Source organism: Parambassis ranga, chromosome 2 (genome assembly GCF_900634625.1).
Source record: "Parambassis ranga chromosome 2, fParRan2.1, whole genome shotgun sequence".
Lineage (NCBI taxonomy): Eukaryota > Metazoa > Chordata > Actinopteri > Ambassidae > Parambassis > Parambassis ranga.
The window spans coordinates 45,125,455-45,152,980 of record NC_041023.1 but is presented as its reverse complement, the minus strand read 5'-3'; the positions used below and the strand labels follow the sequence as shown (position 1 = coordinate 45,152,980).

General features: G+C 48.9%; 2 protein-coding genes across 7 annotated transcripts; one reads left to right on the top strand and one right to left on the bottom strand.

Moving 5' to 3' along the window:
* Positions 1-19,513, bottom strand: LOC114448861 (neuronal pentraxin-1-like). Of its 3 annotated transcripts, XM_028426077.1 has the most exons (9): positions 18,995-19,513; positions 18,698-18,899; positions 10,443-11,120; positions 9,953-10,357; positions 5,204-6,302; positions 2,722-3,568; positions 2,363-2,616; positions 1,674-1,853; positions 1-1,598 (listed from the first exon to the last, which is right to left on the bottom strand). In XM_028426077.1, the coding sequence occupies exons 5-9, from the start codon at positions 5,918-5,920 to the stop codon at positions 1,389-1,391; spliced, it is 2,208 nt and encodes a 735-aa protein (XP_028281878.1). In that variant the 5' UTR covers positions 5,921-6,302; positions 9,953-10,357; positions 10,443-11,120; positions 18,698-18,899; positions 18,995-19,513; the 3' UTR covers positions 1-1,388. The 3 variants fall into 3 exon arrangements, with proteins under 3 accessions (XP_028281878.1, XP_028281893.1, XP_028281885.1); XM_028426092.1 differs by having other exon boundaries at positions 2,363-2,613; positions 9,953-11,120; XM_028426084.1 differs by lacking the exon at positions 10,443-11,120.
* On the top strand, positions 17,977-25,007 carry LOC114449784 (voltage-dependent calcium channel gamma-6 subunit-like). 4 transcript variants are annotated; one of them, XM_028427621.1, is made up of 7 exons: positions 17,977-18,048; positions 20,825-21,301; positions 21,389-21,499; positions 21,570-21,678; positions 23,614-23,688; positions 24,121-24,258; positions 24,329-25,007. In XM_028427621.1, exons 2-7 carry the CDS (start codon positions 21,098-21,100, stop codon positions 24,556-24,558), a joined length of 867 nt encoding a protein of 288 aa, XP_028283422.1. In that variant the 5' UTR covers positions 17,977-18,048; positions 20,825-21,097; the 3' UTR covers positions 24,559-25,007. The 4 variants fall into 4 exon arrangements, with proteins under 4 accessions (XP_028283422.1, XP_028283437.1, XP_028283429.1 ...); XM_028427636.1 differs by having other exon boundaries at positions 18,005-18,048; positions 21,129-21,301; XM_028427628.1 differs by lacking the exon at positions 17,977-18,048 and adding an exon at positions 18,211-18,378 and having other exon boundaries at positions 21,129-21,301.
* The last annotated feature ends 2,519 nt before the right edge of the window (positions 25,008-27,526 follow it).

Below are 27,526 nucleotides of genomic sequence, written 5' to 3'. Positions count from 1 at the left end.
GGGGGGGCACACTGTAGTACGTTATATAAAGTTTACAAGATAAGATAACGCTATTAAAATATACAGCAAAGGCGAGGATAAGCAAGTCTGTTTGATAAAATGCATCAATATTAATATTATTATTATGTTTTTTTTTGTTTTAACAATCTATACACTTTGGTAGATTCATGAGGAGGAGGAAGAGGAGGAGGAGGAAGAGGAGGAGGAGAAGGTGCATTTGGCCCACTATCATGAAAGGAAAAACACGGGAGCATGGTTCCAAAGTGCTGCTCGTCTTGGCATTACAGTCGGAGAAAACAGTTCGCAGCGTGACGACGATGCAGTCCTGATGCTGAGAGGTTCCATCGCCACGGCAACGACAGATATAACAGGCGACACAGGAAGGAGTTTAACTCAGAGAGGGCGAGGGGGGGCGGGCATATAAATAATTGTTTACATACAAACACGTGGTTAAAGCGCTATTATGTTTCCAACCCTTTAAAAACAGACTATGTGACGTCATGTACAAAAACCTGTACAAAAACATAAAAGTGCTGCTACATAGTTAGCATGAACGTCTCCAAGATTGTGTGTCTGTGTGTGTGTGTGTGTGTCTGTGTGTGTGAGATGTGGTTTGAGCTGGTCGGAAATAGGCAGGATCAGTTCCACAGCTAAATGCCGCTGTAAGCCACCCGTTGCCGAGGAGACATCAGCATTACCGTGGTGACAGGTAACCGAGTTAACCCCGTCAAGTCACCCACGTGTCTGACATTGAGGCGCTCTTACGTAACAAAGAGCGATCTGAAGTTTACCGTCACAGTTTTTTTTACTACAAAAAGCCAGGTGTGGAGTTTTCAATATGAAATACTAATTTATAAAACAACCTGCCGAAATCTCAATGTGCAAAAATCATCGTGCCGACTTTAACCCCGCGCTAACAAACGTCCCGCACAAAACAAAGAGGAGACTGTTTTTGTGTCCATCATCGTCACAGCAGCAGAGTTCCCCCAAACAAAGCGGATGGGTGCAGACCGGTTGATAGCAGCCAGAGACCTCTGGACCTGCTCTGCCAGGAAGGACATCCTATTAAGTGTTTTGGATCCCTAAGAGCAGCAGCCGCCGCCGCCGCCGCCGCCACCGGTAAATCCAAAGCCCCACACTTCTCCGGAGCCTTCGAAGCTGTCCAGCTGAGAGCTAGGAAGTGAGGGTGTAGGTGGAGAAGGCAGAAAGACTGGACAGGAATGGCAAAAGGAAAAAATATATATATAGAAAAGGTAACATGACGCCTCGCTCTGCCCGATAAAGTTCTGCAGACATGAAAAAAAAACCAGAGCTGAAATGATCCGAAAGGGTTTTTCTCTCCATTTTTGACACAGGTACTTCTACGTGTAGCGGCTGAGAGTCCATCTTTAGTGGCAGGGGTCAAAAGGAACCTCGCTGAGCCCTCCGTGGAGCTCCACCGACTCCTCCGACCAGGACATGATGTCACCGAGGAGGTGGCCTCCGCAGGTGGCCTGGCTGTAGATCTCGTTGGCCGTCAGGACTCTGGACCAGAACTGGAAATCTGACAGCTCCCCCATGAAGGACTGCGTGACGTCGAAGCGGCCGCCCATGGTGTCCTGCAGAGGAGACCGTGACGTTAGACTGAACAGTGATGTGTGAGTGTCGGAGGATCCTGCGGGGACTCATCCTACCTGCTCCTGACCCAGGATCAGGGTCCCACCCGGTTTGATAGAGTGCCAGGCTGACAGGTTCTGGCCCGAGCCCTTCTTCACTCCGTCCTGGTAGACCTCCCAGACTCCGTCGCGCGTTGACCATGTCACGCACACGTGATGCCACTTCCCGTCTGTCATGGTTATGGGCAACGTCACCGCCTGAACACACACACACACAGGTGTACAGACACACACAACACACACAAGTTTTATTACAACCCTCAGATGAATCTACAGTCTGAAGAACTGTGTCATTGATCGGCTCGATGGCTGCCAAGCGTGTGAGTCACAGACAACAAACATGTCACTGCAGACAATTAGGCCGATCAATCACAATAATCTGATTAATTGCTGTGTTGATTTGTCTGTGGAACCGAGAGCTCAGACAAGAAAAGACAAATAACTGAGAAATGACTGCTGCTAATGAATTTAGCAAACAGTATCTAACTCATCAGTAAATGATGTAATGCAACACAGCCGATGTGTGTTACTAATTAGCTTAGCACATAGCATTGATCTGCTCTTGGTTGCCTCATAGCATTTAGCTCCTGCTAGCTCCTTGGAGTGGGTTTTGGTTGCCTGATATGACATGTTAAAAGTAGCCGATTTAGCAGGTTAGCATGGTTAGCCTAAGTGTTGTGGCATGGTTTGGTGGGTGGTTTAGGCACCTTGTCATTAATCAGCAGCTCCATGGGGTTGCTGCCCCACTCGATGAGCACCAGCTCATTAGCTTGTCCCGGCACGGCGTAGGAGAAAGGGGTGCCGAGGCCGGGGCCCGTCCCTGCCTTCAGGCGCAGGCAGACGGTCATGGCGAAGATCTCGTTGATCACCGACCGCTTCATCCTGGCGTACATGTAGTTTGTCTTCATGGGGAAGTCAAGCAGGAAGGCGTCGGGACTCTTCAGCTTCTTATGGTCTCCTGCTGAGAAATGAATGAATGAATGAATGAGTGAATGGATGAATGGATGGAAGACAAGGCGAAGGGATGGAAACATGGCTGTGTGTGTGTGTCTGTGTGTGTTTGTACCGTGGTCGGTGTGGTGCAGTTGGTGCAGCACTGATTCTAGCTTGTTGTGCCCAGCGCCGCGCAGACCGTTCTCCTTGCCGGTGACAGGCAGCCGCCGTGGCTGATGATCGTTGCCATGATTGTCGTTGCCATGGTGATCATCGTGGTGGTCTCCATTGTGGTCGTCATGGTGGTCGCCATGATGGTCATCATGGTATCCATGTCCATGCTGGTGGTCATTGTAGTGACTGCCCCAGTGGTAATCATCGTGGTGGTCATCGTGGTGGTCGTCATGGTGATCGTCATAGTGGTCGTTATGGTGGTCGTTGTGGTGGTCGGTGTGTTGGTCGTTGTGGTGGTCGTTGTGATGGTCTTTGTGATGGTCGTTGTGGTGCCGGGTGTTGTGGTTGCCATGGTAACCATGATTTCTGCCATGTTGCCAGTCGTAGTGGTGATCATGGTGGCGATCGTGATAACCGCTGTGATGGTTGTACTGGTGGGAGCCGTGGTGGCTGCTGCTGTGATGTGCGCCGTGGCGATCTTCATGGTGACCATGGTGGTCGTCGTGGTGACCGTGGCTGCCGTGGGGGCTGCCGTGGTGGTCGTCGTGATGGTCACCATGGTGACCGTGGCTGCCGTGGGGGCCGCCGTGGGAGGCGCCGTGGGAACTGCCGTGGTGGTTGCCGTGGTGGTTGTCGCGATGGTCGTCGTGGTGGTCGCCGCCGTGGTGATCGTCGTGGTGGTCGTTGTGGTGGCCGTAGTCGTGGTGGTCTCTGTGGTAGCTGTGCAGCTGCTCCTCCAAGGCGTTGATCTTCCGCTGGAGGAGCTCCCTCAGGGAGCTGGAGTAGGAGCTGGAGGAGTTCCTGGCCTGTGGACGCATAAAAAGAGACAAACACAGATTAGAAGTAAATAAACGGCGGTTTGACATTCAGAGCTGCGGGGGCGGGGACTGTTCCCATGTCCTCCTTCCCCTCTCTCGCTCATCCCTCAGCTTCTTCACCAGAAAATCCGGCTTTGTTCCCTGCCAGCGCACGCCATGATTAATAGCCTCATCAGGGAAGATGAAGCTAATTGGACATGAGGCTGGCTAGCGGCCTTCCGTGCATGGCCAGAGGCTGGTGGCGCAGACATCCTGTTAGAGGAGGGTGTAACGGAGGGTCAATCCCAGCTCTGCTTTCTGCCCCGTCTCACACCTTTCAGGGGGATTTCTGGAAACACTTTCTCCTGACCCCACCTGCACTAATGATGTGAAACTGTGAGACAGCAAAGGGGCAGGAAGGGTCTGTTTCAGCTGCAGATACATGTGATGTTTAAGCATCTGTCACCTGACTCATTATTGCTTCCAATGAGATGTTTTATCTTTAGTCAAAAATGAAATAAAGTTTAGCCCTGAACCTTTATAGACATTTCGATCCACCACACTAGAACACCACTCCAGAATATAATGTGATGCTCTGACTGACACTGAGCTCAGATGTTATGTTTTTGAGGTGATTAAATGTGACACTCTGCTCTTTGTGTTGCTGTCTTTGTCTTGAACGCCGCCTCTGTCGTCTCACCCCATCATGTGACGGGCTGCACGCAGAGGTTGTTTGATGTCAGAGGTGACAGCTAATCAACTTAGAGCCTCTTCCTGAGAGAGCCGGAAACACTCAGAGAGGACGTAGAACTTAAAAACTTCCGTCCTGGATCAGAGATGACAAACAGCTATGATGTAGAGGGTACGGGGTCTTTTACTGTTGACCCTCAGTGACGTACGGAATGACCCCAATGAAAGTCAAACCTCTGACAGGCCTCCAGCTCCATGCAGCAGGAATTTGAAACATTCCTGGATTCCCTGTGAACCCTGTCTGTGCTCCCTCTGCTTTAGACTTTGTGGTGGTAAAAGTGAAAGCAGTAGCAGGTGAAGCAAGCGTGGAGCTGAATCAGGCCTGAGGCTGATTAATGGGAAGAAGTGCAGGTCTGACAGGGACGACTAAACATCATGTAATTCACTTTTAAAAAGTTGTTTTGATGTGACCTGAGGTTTAGGAAAGTTCAGGGTCCTGGTAAAAACAGGAAGAATCTAAAGGACACTGGTTGTCTTGGTAACAAAAAGGCCGATGTGGTTAAAGTCTAAAATACAGCAACATCTGGGTTCTAAGCCTGCAGTTCCCCAAGCGTCCACTCGAGGGCTGCCTCCATAAGTGAGTAGTTTACTACACTGTCATGTTCACGGCCTGGTACAAAAACTGCTGTGGTCTCTATTGAACCAATCCAAGTCCTCCAAAATGGCGACACTGACCCTGAGCATCAAAATGGCTCCTTAGAAACCTGGAGGTGAACAAAGTTCGTCCAAGTTCAGAGAGTGTTTCTGAATCCATCCACCCTGACCTGAACTCTGAAAACATGTTAGCATGTTAGCCAAAATGGCCTTGCCTGTTTGTATTAGAAACACCTGCGACGCTAACTTCCTGGTCGTCACCCCTGACCTCCTCCTATCCGTGACGGGATGCGCTCTCACCTGTAAGTTCTCCAGCCTCTCCTTTAGCGTCTGCAGCGTCTTCCCGGTCTGCTCTGGAGAAAAGGAGCTGTGCTTGCTCCAGGACGAGCCCGGCCTGTGGTGGGGGTCCGAGCGGTGGCTGCCGTGGGAGTAGTGGTGGTCGTTGCTGTGATACCCTGAAGGCCCATGGTGCAGAGAGGACGACCCGTGGTGGGTGCCGTGGTTTCCGTGGTGCTCGTCGTGGTGGTTGTCGTGGTGATTTTCGTGGTGGGTGTCATGGTGGCCAGTGCTATGGTGACCGCCGAAGCCCTCGCACAAGGTGAGTTTGGCGGTCAGTTCCCGGATGGTCTCCCGCTGGTCCAGGATGGTTTCCTTCTGTCTCACCAGGCTCTCGCGGAGGTGCAGGATGGTGGCCTTGGCCTCGTCCGACATGATGCTTCGCCGGCTGCTGCCGTTGGGACCGTTAGTGCTCGGTCCGTGGGGCACGGTGGGTGGGGAGAAGCAGCTGGGGTCTGCATCTGGGGGTATGGGGGTACAGACAAACTTGGGGCTGATGCCATAGTCATATTCTATGCCAGGTACACTCCCCGCTGCTGCTGCTGCACATGACAGGAAGTAGTAGAAAATGAGCGGGCGGAGGGGGGCGAAGGGGAGGAAGAAGCCCAGAGAGGCTCCGATCCACTGCTGGTGCCTTGCAGACAGAGGCATGAGGCTCAGAGGACTGACGTCTCTGGCCATATTTGATCAGGGTCTGAGGTCTTCCTTGACAACTGACTGTCCGCCGGGGCTTAGCTTTGTTGTGATGAACACCATGAATGGAGGTCATTTGTGTTTGAGGCCTGGTTGTCGGGGAAACGCATGTCAACACAAAAACTGCATCAATTCCTTTCAGAGGACTAAGAGACGGATCCAACAGCAGTCTAGTGCACTCTCATCACACCATGGCGACTCGACAGGCTGTGAAGGCTGGGCGGATCTGTCCTCTGCCTCCTCCACCGTCTCAGGGATGAGGCGTTGGTCCAGTGCCAGGCAGGTGATCCCTGTTGGCTCAAAAGACTTTTTGTGCCGCTGAGAATAATCCCTTTAACTCCGGCTTCGAGCCATCCGTGGAATGCCTTACCTGCCGGAGACAGACACAAACAACAACATGAGGAAGGACAAACTGGAGCTGTGACCACCTCACAGGCTGTCAGGAGGATTCCTGGAGATCATAAAGAGCTGTTGTCGAGAGGGGGCCTCAAGGTCGCAGCAGTGCAATCAGATTACAGCCAATTAATGCGGCCCCAAAGCCACAGCCCAGCGACTCACATAATGAAGGCTGGTTATTCGGCCAGACGTGGCGAGCGGCGTCCCGTGGAGCTGGGCCTGTCACACCACCGGGCTCATGAATCGCTGTCAGAGCTCGACCTTTTAATAAACGTCTCCTGAGTTTCTGGTGGGTTCGGCCTCAGTGAAGCCTTTAATGAGATGCCAACATGCACACGTTGATGAGCAGCTGTCACCACGATGCCGAATCGTCGTGTGGCATCATTTTATTCTTTAAATGTTATTTTCTTTGCTTTTATCTCTTTATTTCAGTCGACTTTATCTGTCAGTTATCACATTTCTTTTTTTCTCAGGCAAACTTATGACTTAGATTCTTTAATTTCAGAGAATATCCACATTTTTTGACTTATATGTGTGTATAAGTCTGTCTTTGTCTTACATGTGTGTCCAGGACAGACGAAGCTGCAGCCACAGCTCTGCTGATATTGATTTCTAAAGTCGGTTCTGTTTAACGAGGCGCTCGGAGACGTGCGCGCGGCCACCAGACCGGGGTTTAAACCTGACAGTGAGCCCCGCTGTCTGATACTTAAGGACAACATCAGTGAAGATTTAAAGACATGATACCTCAGCGAGACACGTGGCAACACACACGAGTCCACACGGAGGACGACGCGTCCAACTTAAACTCAGCTACACGCACTGTACAACTGTGAAGATGTGAGGCTGTTCTCACTGTTCTACTGAACACATGCAGCAAAACACCGAATGTTCATTCTACATCCTCCTGTTCCATGTAATCATGTCATGTTTACAATTCAGCTTCTTAATAATAACAAAAAAACGGTGTAATTGTGTCATTAATAAAGAAAATAAACAAACATTTTTTAAAAAGTCGCTTTTCTGATCAAGTCCGTGACTAGTGTTTGAAAAACTGCCTGAAAAATGTGTTTATCCTTCAGAGGGGCTGATCTAAACGTCTTATCTGCTCATGTTTCAGCCATGTCAGGCTCCTTCCTCCTCCTCCTCCTCTGAAGGGTGACAGACTAATAGGATTGGTTGGCTTTAATGCCGTTTAACGAGGGATTGGCTTCAGGGTCCTGGTTCTGCTGGAGGAGCTCGACCCCCACCATTAAAGCCATTGTTGACACACGTGTCCCCGCAGGAGGGCGACATGTGCACAACAGCAAACGCTCACAGCGCCCTCGACAGGTTAGTGTTTCAGTGTTCGGTCATTTAGCAGCATTTTCTGTTTAAAATCAGGGTTTTCAGTCAGAATGATGTGGAAACTAAGTGGTAATAGCAGCTGTTTATGTGGTTCACTGCTCTATCCATGGTTCAGGTATCAGAGAGCCCCCCCCCCCCCCCCCCCCCCCAGCCTCCTCCTCCCCCTCCTCCAGCCTCCTCCTCCCCCTCCTCCACCTCCTCCTCCTCTCCCTGACCTCACGGCACGAGTCGGCCGTCCCCATCAGGTGCCGAGGATGCTGAGGTGAGTCATGTCCGCCTGAACGTGACTCTGCAGGTGTTGTGACATCATGTGTCAGAGAGCTTAAACTCTTTAAACGAAGGAGGAGGTGGCCGTCGACTCCAACACCCCAACACCACCGCCTCACATTTCATCACAGCAGCACCGCCTAACACTCAACGCCAGGTCTGAAAACATGGACGTCTGGATTCATACAATCACATTAAATTCTTTAAAGTCTGCTGCAGTGCACTTCAGTCACTAAAACTGGGAAAGAACAGCTGCACAGTGCATTAATGTACGATCCATAAGAGTAATTAACCTCTTTCTGTCTGCACAGTCTGATAAAAGCTCCCAGCAGCCTCTCTGCTTTTTTCCAAATATGAATAGATTCAGAGGCTCAGAGACTTTTAGCTTTTTTTAAACGTGTCAGAGACTTTGAAGTGTGATGCTACCTGCAGTTCCTTTAATGGCCACTTGAGGGCTGGCTCCATAGGCCTCCATGGTAAAATGTCCAACATGTGTCACATGTGTTTGATAACATTAAGTCTGCTCTGAGTGACAGGAAAGATGGCGAGTATCTGCTTCCACCTCTTTGCCTGTATTGGATGTTTAGGTGGACTGTTGAATGTTTTGGACTTCTTGAGGTTCTTTGCTGCTTTCTTTGTTGTTTTTGCATTTTGCCATTAAACATGGACACTGTGTCAGTCTGAGCTGCATTAAACTGACTTCATGGACACTGGATGTCACACTGTGCCATTCACACACATCAGCAGGTCTGGTTCCATTAAAACCAGCTAAACAGGCTGAACCGGAGCCTCTTCCTTCCATACCCCCCCACGTGTGTTTGGAGGTCTGGGGTCAACAGGTTGACACACCAACACCCGAGGCTTCATCAGACCCCTCAGTGCCAGGTGGAGCGGGAATGGAGCGGCCTACAGAGGCAGCTGGGGGCTCGGCCCTCTGACCGAAAGGCCAAACCGGACACACGCCACGACCAGGAGTCACGTCCATAATTCCATCATTCATCTTAATTCCCGCCTGTCAGCGAGCGTCACGCATGCCAGCAGGTGGAGTTCTGATCTGAAGGGTGGTGATGGATCGCCCTCACATTTTGTTCGGCCTCTCTAAGCCGTCTCTGGCCTCGCTGCGGCTAATGAAGAGGAGTCAAACCAAGGTCTCAGTGCTGCCGCACGTGGCCTCAAGCCCATCAAAGTATCAGCAGGGAGGACGCAACTCTGTGAGTCAGACCAGCAACAACAACAACAACAACAACAACAACAAAACACACAGAAACCAGCTGCAGAGTTCAGGCTGCTGCTCCAAACCCGAGGAACATCTGCACGTCATGTGCTCAGGAAGATCAGAAACAGCTCCTAACATTCAGGAAATGGGAAAACCTTTACCTGGCATGACATGTGACATGTGACACGTCCAAGGACAAAACACGCTGCTGCTGCCATTGTTAAACTGATGTATTTGTGGTTTAAGGGTAGTTTTGTTGTGGTGGTACGATGCACTGAGAAGTGGCGGAGAATGTGTCGCTTGTTGTGTTTCTACTTCACACTGAATCTATCAGCTGCTTCCTGTTCAAAATAAAAACTACAAAACAACAACAAACAAAAAAAAAATGAAGATCAGCTCAGGATCAAACACACTGCGACGCTGTGAGCTCAGCATCACTTCATGTGACGCTCAGATCAGTGTGTGTGTGTGTGTGTGTGAACCTGCCGCAACACGTAAGAGTGTTAACGCAGAAACGGACGCTCAGATGAACGACGCATCTTCTGTGGGTTAAAATTCAGTTTTAAATCCGGACTTTATTCTAAGTGAGGACTCGAGGATAAATCTTATATTAAAAGCAGCTTTTCTACAAAAACACAAAAAACTGATGTAAGATTTAAAGAAACAACATGATGAGTAGCAGTGAGTGTAAACTCAGCTCCAGCTCAGGTTTACACCGACAGCAGAACATCTCTGAGTATGAACTTCACAAATGTTTTTAGTTTGTTTGAAAGAAAAGGAAAGTAAAGTTTTCTTACCTGCCTGCAGGCGTGGAGGCGCCGAGCTGGTTAGTCCATTCAGCACACTGATCAGCTTGAGGAGGATTGGCTTTAGGTGGATAATTTTAACTCTCCCTCCCTCTCTCTCGCTCTCTCTCTCTCGCTCTCTCTCTCTCTCCTTAATGCACACACACACACGCCTCCCTGTGACGTGACTTTGTTTGGGACTAGTTGCCCCACCAACAAGTCATTTTTCGTCCGAACAGGTCAGATAAAGCTGAAGATTTCTCAGAGTATGATCAGTCTGGTCTCTGTGGGTTTAAGCTGGATTTCCGGGGTGGGGGTGGCAGTACTAAGGGGTGCACATTTGGGTGGTGTGCCTCAGGGCTCGATCCTGGGTCCAGCACTCTTCTTCTTCTTCTTCTTCTTGTATGTGCTGGGAGCCTGTACAAGTAGAAGAAGAAGAAGAAGAAGAGTGCTGGTCATGTGTTCAGCTGTATTCTCACGTGTACTGATCTGCACAGCTCACCTGTCCTCCTCCATGCTCCATCCAAAAGCTGCAAACTTTCTTCATAGTGATAAAACTGAAACTGTAACTGGTCTCGACAACATGACCTGACTTCTGCCAGGTTTATGACCTCATACAGTCCATCTGTTTCCTAACAACTGTCACCAGAATCAGCCCGGCATCGACCCACTTCCCCTGCTGAGCTTTATCGAATGTTTCGCCTGCTGTATGTGAGGAAACTGATGAAAGGAGGGACGGCTGCGAAATCATTTTCTAGACTGTAAACACATTTCTGTCCTTAATGAGAAGTAAACACTCGCCGAGAGCCGTGAGCCGATCAAACCCTTTGAATTCTCTCCAGTCACTTTGGCGTCTAAAGTCTTTTTAATTGAAGATTAGTCTGAGCTGATCGCTTTAACCCAAATGAGGAGGTGAAGATCTCAGCCCGGGCCTCACTTCACTGTGTGTGTGTGTGTGTGTGTGTGTGTGTGTGTGTGTGTGTGTGTGTGTGTGTGCTTCACATTCTAACAGAAAGAGTCGCACATACAAACATCAAACCCACACCCTGCAGCAGATCGTCAGAAACACCACGGGCCTCAGCAGAACCGGCATGCTGCAACCACAGGAAGGAGAGGCGGAACAGGAAGTGAAGGCGACTTTTCAAAATAAGAGCGGTGTACCAAAACTGGCTGCAGTTCACTGGAGACAGAGAGAATGGAAATAAAATAATGTAACTTTTTTTAATTCATTTTGATGGATACAGTATTGATCATGTATCAGGACAGAACAAGCCCATAAAAAACTAGCATCCTGCTAACGGCTTCTGATTGGCCAGCCATTTGGATGTGTCCAAACAAAATGGAGGATGCGGTGAAGTGGCTCGTGGTGACGTCACTGAAAGGATCTACAGATGGACCTCAAAAGGTTTGGACCTCTCCGGACCGTGGCGTGAAAGCTGGAACTTAAAGTGATCAGACACAGACGCAGGAAGCAGCAGAGAGCGCGCTCACACGCTGGAGGGAGGAAGCCGCAGGGTGCCGGCGTGTAGGTGGAGGAGAGTGGTAGTGGTAGTAAGAACAGAAGTGTGAAAGTTAAGTGAGTCTAGAAATAAAGGTGAGACTGGAGTGAACTGCTCTATTTTCTGAGGCTGCAGGTGGGCGTGCAGAAAGCGTCTTCTTCTTCTGCCGCTGAACGTTTGTCAGAAACAAAACCATGTCTGAGATGCTTTAAACTGCTGCAAGATTATTGATCAGTAACTCCTGAGGCCAACATTATTATTATCGTTTGTTATTTTTACAAAATATAAATTTGAATGTTCTCTACTGGGTTTTTTTGTCGGGGATTTTAGGTCATTAATGTCGACATAATTGTGGATTTCTGCTCTGTAAACATGGACGTTGTTCTTTTCAGACTTCCTGGTGCATGTTCCTGGTGTCAACATGGTCAGAAACCATGTCGACACCAGGAACATGCTGCATTTTGAGTGTTTCCAGGTGGATGTCGTGCTCCCTGAGTGACCTCAGGAGCCACACGGACTGAATTTCCCAGCTTACGGGCAGGTCTGGGCTTTTCCTCGGCACTTTAAGCATGTTTCATAAGCCTGAGTGTGGCTGACGTGTTAACCATGAGGCAGGATAAATCCACCCCCCACCCTGCTCTGTTATTCTGGTTATGGCAGTGGCAGCCAGCCCCGCTGCTTATCTCCCCGATGACCTTCAGATTAGGTCGTCACACTTTGTTCCATTTATAGAAAAATGTGCTAAAAACATGAGCGAGAAGCAGATCCCTGCGTGTTCGGCTATCGACGTAGCACCATCACAGGTCAGACCGAATCATTTCCCAGGCTTTTATTTTTAAAATTCTTGAGAAAGCAGCTGAATATGGCAGCAGTACCTCTCTTCCTACTCTGATCTTTGCCACTGTATTGGCTCTGTGACTGGATGACGCTGAGCGATACGACCATTAGCATAAACATCGCCACGTGTTGTATCTGTGGACTACATCATCGAACAACTGCGCCGCTTTTTTCACGAAACAAACCACAGCTACACAAACAACTGAGGGAGGGGTGCGCTCCACCTTTACACCTCCACACTTCACAGACTCTGGTTCCAAGATGGTGTCTCGTCTCTCCAGTGGAACTTTCAGAAGTTATGTGAGGCCGTTGGTACAGTTGCGGCGCTGCAGCTCCGGAGCTGCCACTCAAACCTTTTATCAGCTCTCTGATCCACAGTCTGAACAGAAATATTGAAATTTATTCATAGTCCTGCAGCTTTTTGTTAAATGTGTCCTTATCTGCTCCTAAAAAGTGTTTTGTGTCCGTCTGTCCTGCCCTGAATGAAGCACTTTCTGATATGATTACATCTGGGAACAAAAATCATCTATCATTCAACGGCACAGGAAAGGGGGAGGAAAGATGGCCGCCCTGTAAAAATACTGTCACTCACCGATGATTATTAGAATTCATTATTTGTGTGAGATAAATGTGTGACAGTGTGTTTGACCTGACTGCTGCATCCATCCATCCATCTACTTCCACTTATCCAGGTGCAGAGGCAGCAGCCTAAGCAGACCTCCATCTCCTCCAGCTCCATCCTGGAGGACACTGAGGTGTTTCCGGGCCACCCAGGAGGTATAAACCCTGCAGCAAACCCTCGGCCTACCCCACTGACTCCTCGCGGTCAGACATGCTCCGACCTCTACGTCTGATGTTTCTGTGCTGCCGTGTCACTGCATGGTTCTGTTTCAGTGGAACCTCAGCTGAATCTGTTAACTCAGTATTTATTACTCTTCATACGAAAAGTTCTAGCATGGACGGAGGAGACGCGTCCCGACTAATAATATGATCCCCTCAGGAAGGGTTAGATTCTGATGGACTCTTTGGTTTCCACCAAAGTCTAAAGCAAACCTGTGTATCATTACAGTGCACATACAGGCACAATGCAAACACTACCGGGCCCAGGACAGAACCCAGTGGAACACCCAAAGTCTCAATTTGTAAGACTGATGGACGTGTCGGTTTATTTTAAAGTTTTCCTGCTTGCTAATAACTGAAACTCAGCCAAAGACAGCCTGAGACTCTGGTCTCAGATGATCAGTTCTCTTCTAGTGTCAATTGTACTCTCTCGTTTTTTTATTATATTCGGACTTTAAATTACGCATAATTATGGCCGTTGCTTTGAGCGACAGGCGGTTGTCGTATCACAGTGTGAGTTTTCTGCTTCCACGATCGCCCGCCCCCCTACACTCCGCTCGTGCTTGCCCTCTTTGTCCATATTTGGAGTTTTGGTGGACTGTGACGCTGCCAACACGGCGGCGGTCAGAGCGTCCCACCGAGCCTCAGAATGGCTCTTCAGAAACAAATGGGTGACGAAGCTGTGTCCATAGTTTTTACTGTCAGTGGTCTGATCGGGAGGAGGTCGTTGAGAGGAGCCAAGTCAGGTGGTTCTGGCAACCATTGAGGACACCACCTGGACACCTCCCCGGTGAGGTGTTGTCTAGTATGACGTCCCTGATTCTAAGTCTTTTATTGACAATTGACTATCAACAAAAGTGCAAATACAAGAAACAGATTTTTGGAATTATTTACGAGATGTTTCCTCAGAAAGCAGGTTCAGGTTTCTGAGGACCTACACAGACCTCCTGCTCCTGCCGCTGTTTCCAGGTGTCCTCTCAAAAAGAACAAGCTGTTCTTGCCTCATAGTTTCAAAAAACTAAACTAAACTAAAAACTAAAAACACCGCATTATGATCACACAGTAAGAGGAACCCTGTTTACTAATGATAATGTGGAGCGTGACCTGCAGGTCAGCGCTGGCGCACACAGATGATTGTGTCTAATTGTCATTTATGAGATGAAGGTGGAGGAGAGACGCTGATGGAGACAAAGGTCACAGAGAGAGCGGAGAACAAAGACAGCGCACTGCTTGTGTGGTCCTGTGTGCATCCATACATTATGAATCACAAAACCAGAGAGATGTAAAGCAGCAGAGCTGTAACCGTGGTAACACAAACGCTGTTGTGCTGCTTTGTAAACTCAACACACGCCTGCCCATCCTTGTCTGAGCTGAGGAGGTGGAGGAGCTTTAACACGCTCCCCCGTGCAGCCACACCTTGTACTGTACCGTTTCTAACAAGATGTGCAGCGGTGGAGTAAACATGAACCTGAACCTGCACCGCCTCCCCGGGCAGGTCATCCACCCTAATCAATCCTCTTTCCCCTCTGTGTTGGTGTAATCTCATCAGACCTCGCTGCAACACACAAGTTCAGGATTCAGAGTCCTAACTCAGCTCCACGGCTGAGGGATCAGAGCAGCTTAGCTTCACAACCCGCACCTCCACCTGCCTCTCTGCCACCCTGACAAGCAGCGCTCCCTCATGGTTAGATCGCAGTACTGCAGATACAGGCTTACTGGGTGAGTGGGAGCAGAACTGCAACTTGTAGTTAAGGTGTAGTATCTCTCTCTAACATGGGGGCGCTGTTGTTAATCATCTTCTATCATCATCCAAAGCAGGAAGCTGCACCGAGAGGTGGATCCACTACACCACCAGGGAGAAGAAGAAACCACAAACTGAGCTGATGTGAACAGAGCTGAACCACATCTGCACTGGATCTGATCTGAAGCTAATCAAGCAGGTCTTCATAAAGGACCAAACACCAACACCGCTGACTGTTTCTTCCTCTCTGGTTGGAGTGGAGGCATTAGCTGGCTACACCATCTAGTGGTTTAAAGCAGTATTTCATGAAAATGCCACTAGCTGTTAGCATGCTAATGACAGCAGCTATCTTATGAAGTGTGGCATGTGGAGCTGATCCACTAAACCACCAGAGTGAAGACATTCCTGAGGGCACATTAGCTACACCCTCTAGTGGTTCGAAGTCGTATTACACAAAAGGTACAGTGTGTGGCTAGCTGATTAGCATGCTACTGGTAAACTCATAATTTTTAATCAAGAGAATAAAGATAAGCTGCGGAGTGGATCCACTGGCCCACCAGTGACAACAAGAACTGTGATCAGTGTGAACTCATCATTCTGTCCTCGTCTGAAGCAGAAACGTGGGCGTCAGAGTCGATCTGCTACTTTACCAATGAGGATCAGGTACTAGAAAGTAGAGACCTGCAGATCTTATAAATCTAATCAGGCCTTTTGTTCAACCGATAATCAATGATACGATTACAACACACACATAAATACAACTCTTATATTCGGGAACAGATCAATCAATTCTGCAGTGTTTTACACAGACCAAAAAATATTTATAAATTATAAATTCATCAGAGAATATTTCTCTTCATGTCCTCTTAAAAACATATAAATAGCCCCGGTAGAGCCTAACTTTTCATGTCTCGGGATGCGACGGAACTCCGCGGGCGGTCAAGTTGGGACAGGCTTCGGGATCGGGTCGGTAGCGGTCAGAGAGGCTTTGGGAGCGGGATTGAAAATTCAGTCCCGTGCAGGTCTCTACTAGAAAGCAGCGCTGATTCAACATAACCACAGCTGCCGCCACCTGAAGCCTGACCACACACTCTGATTAAAGCTCATCCAGAATAAGGATTGGGATATTTAAATGCTCAAAGTCGACAACGCTTCTGCTCACTACACCATCCAGTGGTTCAAAGAGGTATCACATGCAAGTACTGTGTCTGCAGCTAGCTGCTTAGCATGCTAACTTCAGTAGATATGTGATATGAAAGTGAGGAACGTTTGTTCTTTTCTGCACATGAATAAATTAGCTGCTCTTTCAGTGTCTGAACGTTCTGAAGTTTTTGTCTTCACAGCTTGAAACTGAATGAGTGTTAATTGGTGCTGAACTCGTATTTTACTGCAGCGTCAGGTCTGAATATTAATCGTGGCATCAAAGCTCATAACTCGGAGCTGCTCTGTCCACGACGACGCGCTCTGCATGGTGATGGAAGCGTCCTCCCTGTCCGCCGCTCTGTGGTCCTTCTCTCCCCTCCTCCCTCAGTCCTCCATCTTTGTCCATCTGTCTGACCTTCTCACACACACACACTGTTTATCACAATGCCAGGCACATCTGACTGCAGTATTCTCTCTCTCAGGCAGCAGCGTGGCCGAGCACTTGCTGACCTTCTAATGAGATGGAGGTTGAATAAATACTTCTGCCAGTGAATGAGATGCAGCTCAGACATCCGAATCAACCATGGCGTGGTTTCTATAGATACCTTTCCACTTGCTGATCCTCACACAGTCCAAACGGAGGGAGCTGCTAGCCAGCTGCTAACACTGCTTCTAAATGAGTGGGTTTACACCTCTGCTACCTGGCTGATGGAGGCGAGGAGGCTTCCTGTTGGCCAGGCTGCGTCCTGGAGAGGTCGCCAGCAGGCAGCAAGTGTTTAAAAGACTGCAGTTCCTCCATTGTCCACCTGGGGGCCAGCTATCCCCACAGACCTCCATGTTTGTGTCCTCTTTAGAAATGACAGCTACACTCAGTCTTGATTATATGAAGCTACATCATCTCTGAGCTCACCTGTGCTCTCCTCTCAGATCACTTTATTCTCCTCAGTTTGTGTTTTTCTGGGACATGTTTTCTTTTAAGTACACCTGAGAGATTGTCCTGTTGCTGCAGCACTAAGTTTAATAAAAACACTGACAGACAGCCTTCATGTAGGACACACAGACGTGCTGCTCGGCCTCTGTCAGCTGACAGCGGGAGATCAGGTTCTCACTGTCCGCCGGAATCAACCTCACGCCTCCAAACGTCCAGACGTCCGACCACATGTGCCAAGCGGCAGCTTTACTTGTTTTCGAGGTGTTGAATCTACAATTCCCCCTTCAATCAGCGGGATCGCAGCGCGGGGGGGTGGTGGTGGTGGTGCTGCAGCCCTTTCCCTCCGGGGTCGGCTTTTATGTCATTAACAGGTGGGGGGCAAAAATAGATAGAGACACACAAACACACACACACACACACGGACACACACAGTTAAGGAGATGAGGCTGCACACATTTGCACACAAGTCCAGCACGACCGCGCATGTTAGCGTAAACAAACAGATTCACTTACAGAAGCTGCAGTGACTGCATACCACACACACACAGACACACACACAGACACACACAGACAGGCCTGCAAACTTACACAGAGGCACGCACATGCACACACAGATATGTCATCTGCAGCACTATATATACACATGTGCACAGGTACACACACACAGACACACAGACACACACACAGACACACACAGACACACACACAGACAGACACACACACACACAGACACACACAGACACACACACACAGACAGACACACACAGAGACACACAGACACACACCGACAGACACACAGACACACACAGACACAGAGACAGACACACACAGAGACACACACACAGGCCTGCAAATTTATACAGAGGCACGCACATGCACACACAGATATGTCATCTGCAGCACTATATATACACATGTGCACAGGTACACACACACACAGACACACACAGGCATTTAACCAATGCTCTTTTTCGCTTCCACACTTCCACCCCCCCCCCCCCCACTTTGACCTCCACCCTCTTTCCCCATCCCCCCTCGCTGCTCACTTCTCCCTCGTTCACTCCTGCACCACCTCGCCCTCCGAGCAGACGCACACACACACACACACAGAAACCAGGTCAGCAGCAACTTGTTAATAATCATTGTTGTGATGTTTGTGAAATGGCCGGTGAGCGCTGCGGAGCACGTGTCCTGGAGACATCAAAGTGAATGCGTCTGGTTTGAGCATGATGTTTTGTGCAGCGGGCTGCTGGAGGGGTGGAGGTGGGGAGGTGGGGAGGTTTGGGTGGTGGTCAGCTGATGGATAAAGTTTGTGGAGTCAGGTTTGCTGAGGGTGTGAGTGACCACAGGGACATTCGGGCTTAGTTTGGGAGTCAGAGCTGCTGTAATGACTTCTTCTTCTGACCAATCGGATCCCTTGTGAGGAGAGGCCTGATCCGTTCGATGAGTAAGGAGAATCCTATTTTTCTTACGTTAGCCCACATTTAAACATGATAATGTTGGAATTATTATAATTAGAAAACGACTAACCTTTCAGAACTCTGCTGCTGCGCTGCTAAAAATAAGACTCACCTCCTGAATATCAGTGTTTCAGGGTTAGTTCTACCTGACCTTCATCTTCTGCCATGTCTGTAATTAGTAAAGTAAAATATTCCACCTCATCCAGAGGTGCAGTCATGGTGTCAGTCCTGGAGGAATCACATTCCCTTTGCTGAAACCCTGACGTCAGGAAACGTCTATTCAAATAATAATAATAAAGAAAATACCTGCACTGATTGATGAGCAGACTGGAGCAGTTGACGTCTTTTAAGAGGCTTGACAGTCATTTTATGAGATCAGAGCATCTTCACATTCTTCAGCTGCCTGCAGGATGTCTGTCTGTGTGACGGTCGGCCAGGTCGTGCGTGTGTCCGATGATCTTTGGTTCCGATCGATGAGCCTCGAGCTGCCGATCGGTTGGTTGATCGCCTGTAAGAGACGTGACAGACCAAGACTGTTCCAACCGGCTTCTCAGAGGGTTGTGTGTCAAAAAGAAAAGAAAAAAGAAAAGAAAATCATCTTACACATGGGGGCGGATGGCACCAGGACACCTGGTCCTCCTGGAAAAGGGTGGAGGTATTTGGGTGTAGCATGAAGATCATGAAGGTGCTACGTCACCATGGTAACTCATGCTGCTCTCTCACAGCCAGTCCAGCTACACCTGGACTGTCCCAGGTTCTGCTCAGACAGAGAGACTCTGTATATCTGTAACAACTGGAACCAGCCGTCACTGAGACCGACACCGGCAGACCGAGGTTTAAACATCCATCATCTGAACCCGCTCTGGTGAAATGAATCTCACCAATAATCAGCATTAAATCAGCCGGTGTCTTTCTGTCGGGTCTTGTTTGCTGCCTCTGTTGTGATGTTGTAGTTCAGTTAAAGTGGACCCACAAACCTCAAAGACTAAAGTTTAAGAAAAGGCTCAAACTCAACAAAGAAACCAAAAGAACAAAGTTCAAACAAAACGTCCAAGAGATGCCAGAGACCAACCAGAGCTGACGAGCTGACAGCACCACAGACGACTGACAAACACAAACTGGGCAACAAGACCCAGCTGAGAACAACGAGGGCGGAGCAGGTCACAACCAGGAAACACAGGAGGAAGTAACACAGACTTTCAAAGTAAAACAGGAAACATACAACTATACTGAAGCACAGACTTACCAATGACATCATGAGAACCCCCATGTTTCTGCCAAACGCTGTTTTCTTATGGAAGTGCAGACTTTACTGTAAAGAGAGCTGCTCCGTGCAGACAGACGGAGACACGTCCAAAGAAAAGCTCCTAAACGCTGGAGGTCCTGCCTAAACATCACAGCGACAGGAAGACGTCTCAATGCAGAGGCCAGAGTGTCTCATGAACCTGGCTGCTGTGAAAGTGAAGTCGTGTGTGTGTGTGTGTGTGTGTGGACGTGTTGTGTTTTCACTAACGAGGAGGCGGACTGCATGTCAGGTCTGTTGTCAGCACATCCAAGTGGAACGTGGCAGGACAGCTGCTTCATTCACCCCCACAGACACAAAGGGTGGAGGTTCAATTCAGCAGCATCTGCCTGTGTGAGTGTGTGTGTGTGTCTCAGAATAGATAATTGCTTATGGCTTGAACACCATGAGTGTTTTTGAACAGCAGCTTATGATCACCTGACATCTCAGAATAGATAATTGGTTGTGATATGCTAACTGCTTTACACGGGCCTGTCTAGTCCAGTCCACTCGGGAGTCTGCTTCAACTCAAAATTCGACTACCAACAAAGTTTGATCTGATTTGTCAGTCATTCAGTGTTTGGCGAAGCTCTCCATTTACCCGTTAACCTGCGTTCCTACTCTCACCTCTGGTCATGAGCTCTGAGTAGTGACCAAAAGAATGAGATCATGAAAACAAGCGGCCGAAATGAGACTCCTTTGAAGGGTGGCCGGGCGCTCCCTTAGAGGGAGAGGGAAGTCTGGGCGTCCCTGCTTCAGATGTTTGGAAAATATTTCTCCATTCATCCTGTTTAAATGACCTGTAAGCCTCTTAAAATCAGTTTTTCTCAGAAAGTCTTCAGATTCTGTGCTGATCTAAAACAGTGAAAAATGAAAAACACCACATTTGACCAATAACACCTCCGTCAGATTAATAGTTACGATCATGCTATGAACATGGACATGTGGATGGACCTCATGGTAGCGGGTTCTGCCTGGCGTCAGGTTGGGCTGCTTTGACTCTAGGGTCTAGGGTTGGAGTCCCTCTGACACCACCAGCTGTTTGGTGAGTTTAGCTTTTAGTTTTGGCGCTGAAGAAGCGACTGGTTAAAGGTAAAGGGTTAAATAAAGGGCTGAGCTGCAGTAACAGTTTCACTTTGTCCCATCTTCAGGCTGACTTCTCTCCCTCCTGACCTCCACCTGTACTGAAGCTCAGCTGACACTTCACTGTATTTTTTTTCCCATGATGACTCATTTATCAGTTTCACGTCTGTTGTCCAAGTCGCCATTTTCCCCTCAAACGTTACCACAATAGGATGATTCCCGCCTTTTCCTGCTGAGGACGCTGGTGGTTTTTTATTATTTTTTTGGGAACAATCTGAGAACGCTCCTCCACTTTCTTTAGTTTTTGTTTGAGGAAAAGTTCATCTTCTGCTTCCTTCTCAATGTGGTCTACATTTTTGGTGACCGACGAAGAAGGCCGCACCGTGGGCCCGGCTGGAACGATTGGAGGAATGGCGACAGGAGGAGCGGCGCAGGGTGGGGGCGGCGGCCTCACCGGCCTGATGAGTGGACGCAGCACGTTCGGAAACAAGCGCCGCAGGACCACAGCGGCGGGGCATGCCATGAGCGAGGCCCAGGAAGGAAAGGTGCCGTCCCTCTTCGGCAGGGAACATCCAGAACCAGATGTCTGGCTCTGTAACATTTCCTGGTGTTGTGTCTTTTTTTTTTTTTAGATCAAGCTGGCGTTCTTCGTGGCCATCGTGGGCGTGGTCCTGACAGTCCTCGGGGTCGGGACGGAGTTCTGGGTGGAGCTGTCGCCCCCAAAGAGTTTTTACAACAATAAGGTGACACACACACACACACGCTGAGCTGAGGGCTCTCTGTGTATGTGCTGACGTCTCTTTGTCTTCACAGACATGTCTGACAGCTCACTACGGTCTGTGGAAAGGCTGCACCAAGACTCTGTGGGTGGCTGATATCGACCCAGAGAGGGAGAGCTGTGGACCTGCTGAACTGCCCGGAGGTGACTGGCCGGCTGACTGATTGGCTGACTGGATGTCTGTGTGACTGTTATGACTGATGGAGCGACAGGCAGGCGGGACGTTTGTCAAACTGTCAGATTTGTCGGAGCGTGTTAGCATGAATGAGTGTGCTGTACCTGACTTTGTGGTGAGACGGATGATGCTCGGTTCGCTGGTTGATGCTGGACTGACTCACCGGCTGAGTCAGTTATGAGTGACTGTGTTTTTTGGGTCAAGTGAAAGGATGCTCATCCAGCGATACCTGGTCTGGATGTGTGATACCTGGTCTGGATGTCTGATACCTGGTCTGGATGTGTGAGACTTGGTCTGGATGTATGAGACCTTTTGAAGGTCAGAGAGCAGACAGGAAATCTCTACTGCCAAACAAACGGTGGCATTTTCCTTGATATAAAGGCTGATATGAAACAACCTGCATGATTTATCAAATGAAATGATCGCACATACTAGCAGAGTGTGTGTAGAAGAAGAAGAAGAAGAAGAGACGGAGCTGAAAGTGAAGGTGGTGAAATCCTCCTGAAACGTCACCCTGCAGGTGTGAGAAAGGAAATGATCTGTGGGCTGACATTCAGCCTGTGCTTTCTGTGCTGGAGAGAGGAGAAATCTGTGTGCCCCCCTCCCATGACTCACCTGTATGAAGGCCTCCTTTCTTGTAGAATGATTCACACACAGAGACGTCCACAAAGAAGACCTGGTTGATTCTTCCTGGGTCACTGCTGTGGTGGATAATCGGGTTAGTTTTACAGTAAATACGAACACATGTCACCGTGTGTATTTGTCCTTTTGTTTTGATCTTCTGCACTTCCTTCAGTGTCCACTTGAGGGCTGATGGAGCCTCCTACACAGACAGACATATTATTTACAGCCGGTGATCAGCACAGTGAGCTTCACAGATGGAATGAAGGTGTTCTAAATGTCCTGTGACTCCACTCACTATTCCACACCACCTACGTAACACCACTGTAGCCCAGTGTGGGAGAATGTGGATGTCACCACCCTGGCAGCTTCTGACTCCACCATCAGGGCAAAACAGGGCAAAGAGAAGCTTAAGCTACACTATTGTTCCATCTTTAAGCTCCACCAGGAGGATTGGAGTGGTGAAGTGGAGCACCTGTTTGTTTGGACTTATGAGACTTACCTGAAGTTTACCTGAAAGTTTTAAGATCACAGGACAATCGAGCGATGACCCAAGCTTCTACAACGAGCCTCTCCTCATCCATTGTGGTTTATCTGTGGCCTATGATGAGTCAGAGTCCATGTTTGGTGTTTTATTGCTACAAATCATCCTGCTGTTCAGTCTGCTTGAAGGGACATGATGAGCATGTGGACGGACGCTTTTAAGACAAAGGTGAGACAACGGTCTGCAGTCACCCACAGTGGACGTGGTGTTAGCAGTGCACGCCATCCTGGTGGGGGCCGGGCTCGAGCCTGCAGCTGTCCCTGTAAGGATAACTATAAAGTATAAAGCCCAGTTTAACATGGAGGTCTGTGGGGACTGCCTTCCTGTTGGAGCCTCAGGTGGACACTCTGCTCCAGTAGTTCCTCCACAATATCCGGCTTAAATGTCCAATGTTTCTGCTGCTGTGATGGAGCAGCTCGTCTCCTCTGAGGGATTAAGGCGAGCACGTGGTCTGCGGTCGGTGAAAGTCTGACTACTGCAGCCGCACTGTAAATGTGAAACTCAGAGTGAGTGGATGCAGCATCCTTCACTGAGGTGAGGAACACAGACAGACAGAGCAGTCCGAGGAGCTTTGATCAGCACTAATCAACAGTGTGTGTGTGTGTGTGTGTGTGTGTGCAGAGTTGCCACAGTGTGTTTGACGGCCAGCCTCTGATCATGAGGCGGCGGTGTGTCCTTGAGCTCGTCATTGAGCCTCATTGTTTGCTGACTCCTGGATGTTTTTTTTCTCCTCCCGCAGAATCAAACTGCACGTACTTCAAGTTCTTCACCACGGGGGAGAACACTGTGATGTTTCAGAAGACAACGCAGAAGAGTGAGTCACGCACCTCTGCCCAGCTCGTCCACCCACTCCGTCCTCTCTCTCTCTCCGTCCCCTCCTTCATTTCCCTCCGTGTCTCCCCTCACCTCCTCCCCGCTCTTTGTCTGCTCTCTCTCTCTCTCTCTGTATTCCGCCCACGCTGCGTTCAAGTGTCTCTGAGCCGCTGTCTAACCTCTCATTTCCACTGGCAGCTTCATGATGTATTAAGATGACACGGTGCCGTACGCTGGATGGAGACACACAGACGTACATTAAAAACTCATTGTTAGATACATAAAGTACATAAATCAGTGTATCAAAGGTGGAAAAACATACACGATGTGTTTCCACCAAAGCAGGGAAGCTACTGACCTGAGCCTGACACGGCTCTGAGGTTGTTACTGACTCTCTGACCCAGCTGACCCAGTGCATGCTCCCTCTGTGCAGACATGAGCGTAGCAGCGGCCATGTTGGCCATGTTCAGCCTGTTCCTGATGATGATGGGGGCCATCTGCATCACCATGTCTCTCAGCAAAGAGATCCTCTTCTTCCTGAAGCCGGCGTCTGTCTGCTTCATCCTGTCAGGTCAGTGAAGGCAGCAGCAGCTTCTGAACGCCTCCCACAGTTCTGTGAACCTGCCGTCTCCTCCCCTCAGGCGTCCTGGTGCTCATGTCCCTGCTGGTCTTCCATCAGTCTGTGCTGGCTTTCCTGGCCAGCGACCACACGGTCCCTCTCCACCACGAGCTCTCCTGGTCGGTGTCATGTATCGGCTGTGCCGGCGGGGTCCTCATCGTGGGCGGGATCCTCTTCCTGCTGCTGGCACTGCCCTACAGCCCCTGGCAGAAGTGTCTCCCTCACAAAGACAGCGGCGGTGGCGGCAACTAGGAGGTGGCGGGCGGCATGGAGGAGGCACCAGCGGCCTGGAGGTGGTGGTGGCGGCGGCCTGGAGGTGGTGGTGGCGGCAGCCTGGAGGAGGCACCAGCAGCCTGGAGGTGGTGGTGGCGGCAGCCAGGAGGAGGCACCAGCGGCCTGGAGGTGGTTCCCAGGGATGTCTGAGGACAGAGATCTGTTGACCTAGAAGAACGTTACTATAAGGCACAACAGTTTGGTGCCATTTTGTTATTTAACATGAAGCCATGTTTATCGTTTTAACCCATCAAGCCCCAACGTCATGTAAATAAAATGCACTTATGGCGATGTCAGTGCCAGGTGTGAGTGGGGAACACTTCTGTACTGTCCTGTGCAGTGACTCTCTCAGCAGCGCCCCCTGCTTTGCATGTGTTTTTGTCAGACATGTAGCTTAATAAACATCACAATGCTAATGCTATTTTTAATTGACTGTCTGTGCAGATATAAACTTTGAGATTTAAAGATGAGAACAAACTGCTGAGAGCTCTGACCCTTTGCTTCCAGACCTTCCCCCATAGTCTTCCTCTTTCTGCTCAGGTAACAACAAACAAGCATCAACACAGAACAGTACAGTGAAGGCCTCCTCCAGGAGTTATACCTTGTTATTCTCACCGAGGTGTGAAGAAGATTTAGTCTGCTGCCTTCATTTCTGCTGATTCACTTTCTCCGTGTGAACCAGCACAGCTACCAAACTGCAGCTCCTCCAGTGGCCACTTGAGGTCTGACTCCAAAAGTGAGTCAATCCCAAATCCCACAACAAATAATGTCGGTTAAGTAAATATGCTTTTTCAGGCAGCATTACAAAAATGTTTAGTATGTTTTTTTGTCCATAGGCTGCATTATCAGCCGTGTCTCTCTAAATGTGTCCACCTGAACTCCTGGTTAATGCAATACAGGCAAAGAGGTCGGCAGCTCAGGAGCAAATTTCAGCCTTAATTATGCAACATTTTTAGACTACATGCTCTTAAAAGTCTAAAAGTAAGGCCCAAAAAACCTTTTGATTGCCCCCTGGTGGCTGACTTGCAGTGCCTCTTGACTTAGCAACTCTGATTCAAAGATGGCGTCTTTTTCAACATGGCGGCCCCTGAGTGTGAGACATTCTGACCTTACTTTTGTTCAAAAATCAACAGTAAAGACAAGCATGTTGTTACGTACACAAATGGAACGAGGAAAACAACATTTGCAGGAAGCAGCCCTCGAGTGGACAGTCAGGGAACTGCAGGTATCTGCAGCGGCCTCTTACAGTGAGCTAAATATTCTGACATTGTGACTGTGATGATGGCGTCATCAGTGCTAGCTACAGTGCTACCTCAGGCCACAGACTTATCAGTCGCTCCCTGTGCACTGTAATAAGAGGTCTTTGTAAAGTCTGATGGTTTGAGCTGAACACGGGGCTCTCTGTGCTCCAGCTCTGCCTCTGTGTTGTGTTTCTGTGAATCGATTGAGTCTGAATGACTTCATTTTATTATTAAACACCACATGAATGTTTAATGGCGTCCTCTCTCAGGTTCCATCTCTCTGCTGTTCTACACTCCTGACACGTTCTCAGCTTTCAGCCTCCTCCATGAACCTTCCACTTTACACCTCAGGATGAGAATCACAGTGTTAACTAGCTGCATACTGGACTGGGCTCTCTGGGCTGCTGCCTGTTATCAAACAGGCTCAACTAATATACAGGATTTCCTTTTAGTGTAAGTATAACAGCAGCTGAAGAGAGCAGCAGCTGTTTAAAGATTAGTTTTAGATTAGTTCTGTTACTGTCTGAACGTGAACAGTGCTAATGCTAACAGACAGCACCCAGCTGTGTCTGTCTGAATTTAAAGTTTAATATTTTTAAAGCCATTTTTTTCTTTTTATAATTTTGGTTACAGAGCTGCACTTCTCTTCCTAAGGCCCCGTTCACACTGGAGAAAGTCAGTTCAGCTAGAGCAGGATTGAATCCAGATCGCCTTTAAGCTGGATACCTATTTTCAAATCTGGCTATACCCGTGTCCGCGCTCAATCCAGCTTAATCTGGCTTCTTTGTTGTCCTTCAAACCACTAGGTGGCGCCTCATGATATACAGAGTCCGTTCAGGCCGTGGTAGGATTTTTTTGTCCTGTGTCGCTCATTCCTTGGTTTCTTTCGGTTCAAACAGCAGTTTATTCCTTTGTAGCCCTGTGGAAAATAAACACGATGGTTGTTTACGTATGGCTTTTGTACGCGACCCGGACACTGTCCCCATGAAGCAAAAGTATGACGTCACTAGCTGGATTCGCTAGCTGCATTTGTGTTCAGACCTGAGCCAGATGTAAACCAATCCAGCTAGATCCACCTCCGAGAGATGGCCTGAAATCAATCTGGATATATCCAGATACTGTCAAGGTTCGTTAGGGTTCGTCAGGAGGGAGGACACAAATGCAGAGGCATGGAGCGGTTAAGGCTAACAAAAGCTCCTTTATTCAGAGCCAGGAGGGCAAAACAATACAAAACTAAAAATCACACTTTACGTGGCAAAACTAGACTAAGAAAAACAGGCACATGGCATAAAAAGGCAAGAACAAAAAACAAGGCATGAACGAGGCTTCTACCTGGAGCATGCTGAGGTCAGGCAGAAGTACATGGGGTAGGCAAAGAACAAGGCATGGCATGGCATGGCATGGCATGGACAAGACTTAGCAACAAACCCTACACCAGACGAGACAAACTAGCAAAGACAGAGGGGAAGACACAGACTATATACAATGGGACCAGGGAAGACAACGAGGCACAGGTGGCACACATTAGGGCAGGGCAGGTGATCACACAAGGAGGGAAAACACAGGAAGCAAAACTCCAGACAATGCACAGGGGGGACAGGACTATCAAAGTAAAACAGGAAGCACAAGACACAACTAAACAAAACACTAGAACAACAGGAAAATAACAATAACTAAACACAGATTATACTAAAAACCCAAAACAA

What these genes read in the sequence shown, in the direction of transcription:
- LOC114448861 (XM_028426077.1), bottom strand. Translation starts at nt 5,920, where the DNA reads ATGGCCAGAGACGTCAGTCCTCTGAGCCTCATGCCTCTGTCTGCAAGG. An exon ending in AGAGGCTGGAGAACTTACAG is followed by an intron (nt 3,569 to 5,203) that starts GTGAGAGCGCAT and finishes ATGCGTCCACAG; the next exon opens with GCCAGGAACTCCTCCAGCTC. An exon ending in TGATCCTGGGTCAGGAGCAG is followed by an intron (nt 1,599 to 1,673) that starts GTAGGATGAGTC and finishes TCTCCTCTGCAG; the next exon opens with GACACCATGGGCGGCCGCTT.
- LOC114449784 (XM_028427621.1), top strand. Translation starts at nt 21,098, where the DNA reads ATGTGGTCTACATTTTTGGTGACCGACGAAGAAGGCCGCACCGTGGGC. An exon ending in GCGAGGCCCAGGAAGGAAAG is followed by an intron (nt 21,302 to 21,388) that starts GTGCCGTCCCTC and finishes TTTTTTTTTTAG; the next exon opens with ATCAAGCTGGCGTTCTTCGT. An exon ending in TGTCTGCTTCATCCTGTCAG is followed by an intron (nt 24,259 to 24,328) that starts GTCAGTGAAGGC and finishes TCCTCCCCTCAG; the next exon opens with GCGTCCTGGTGCTCATGTCC.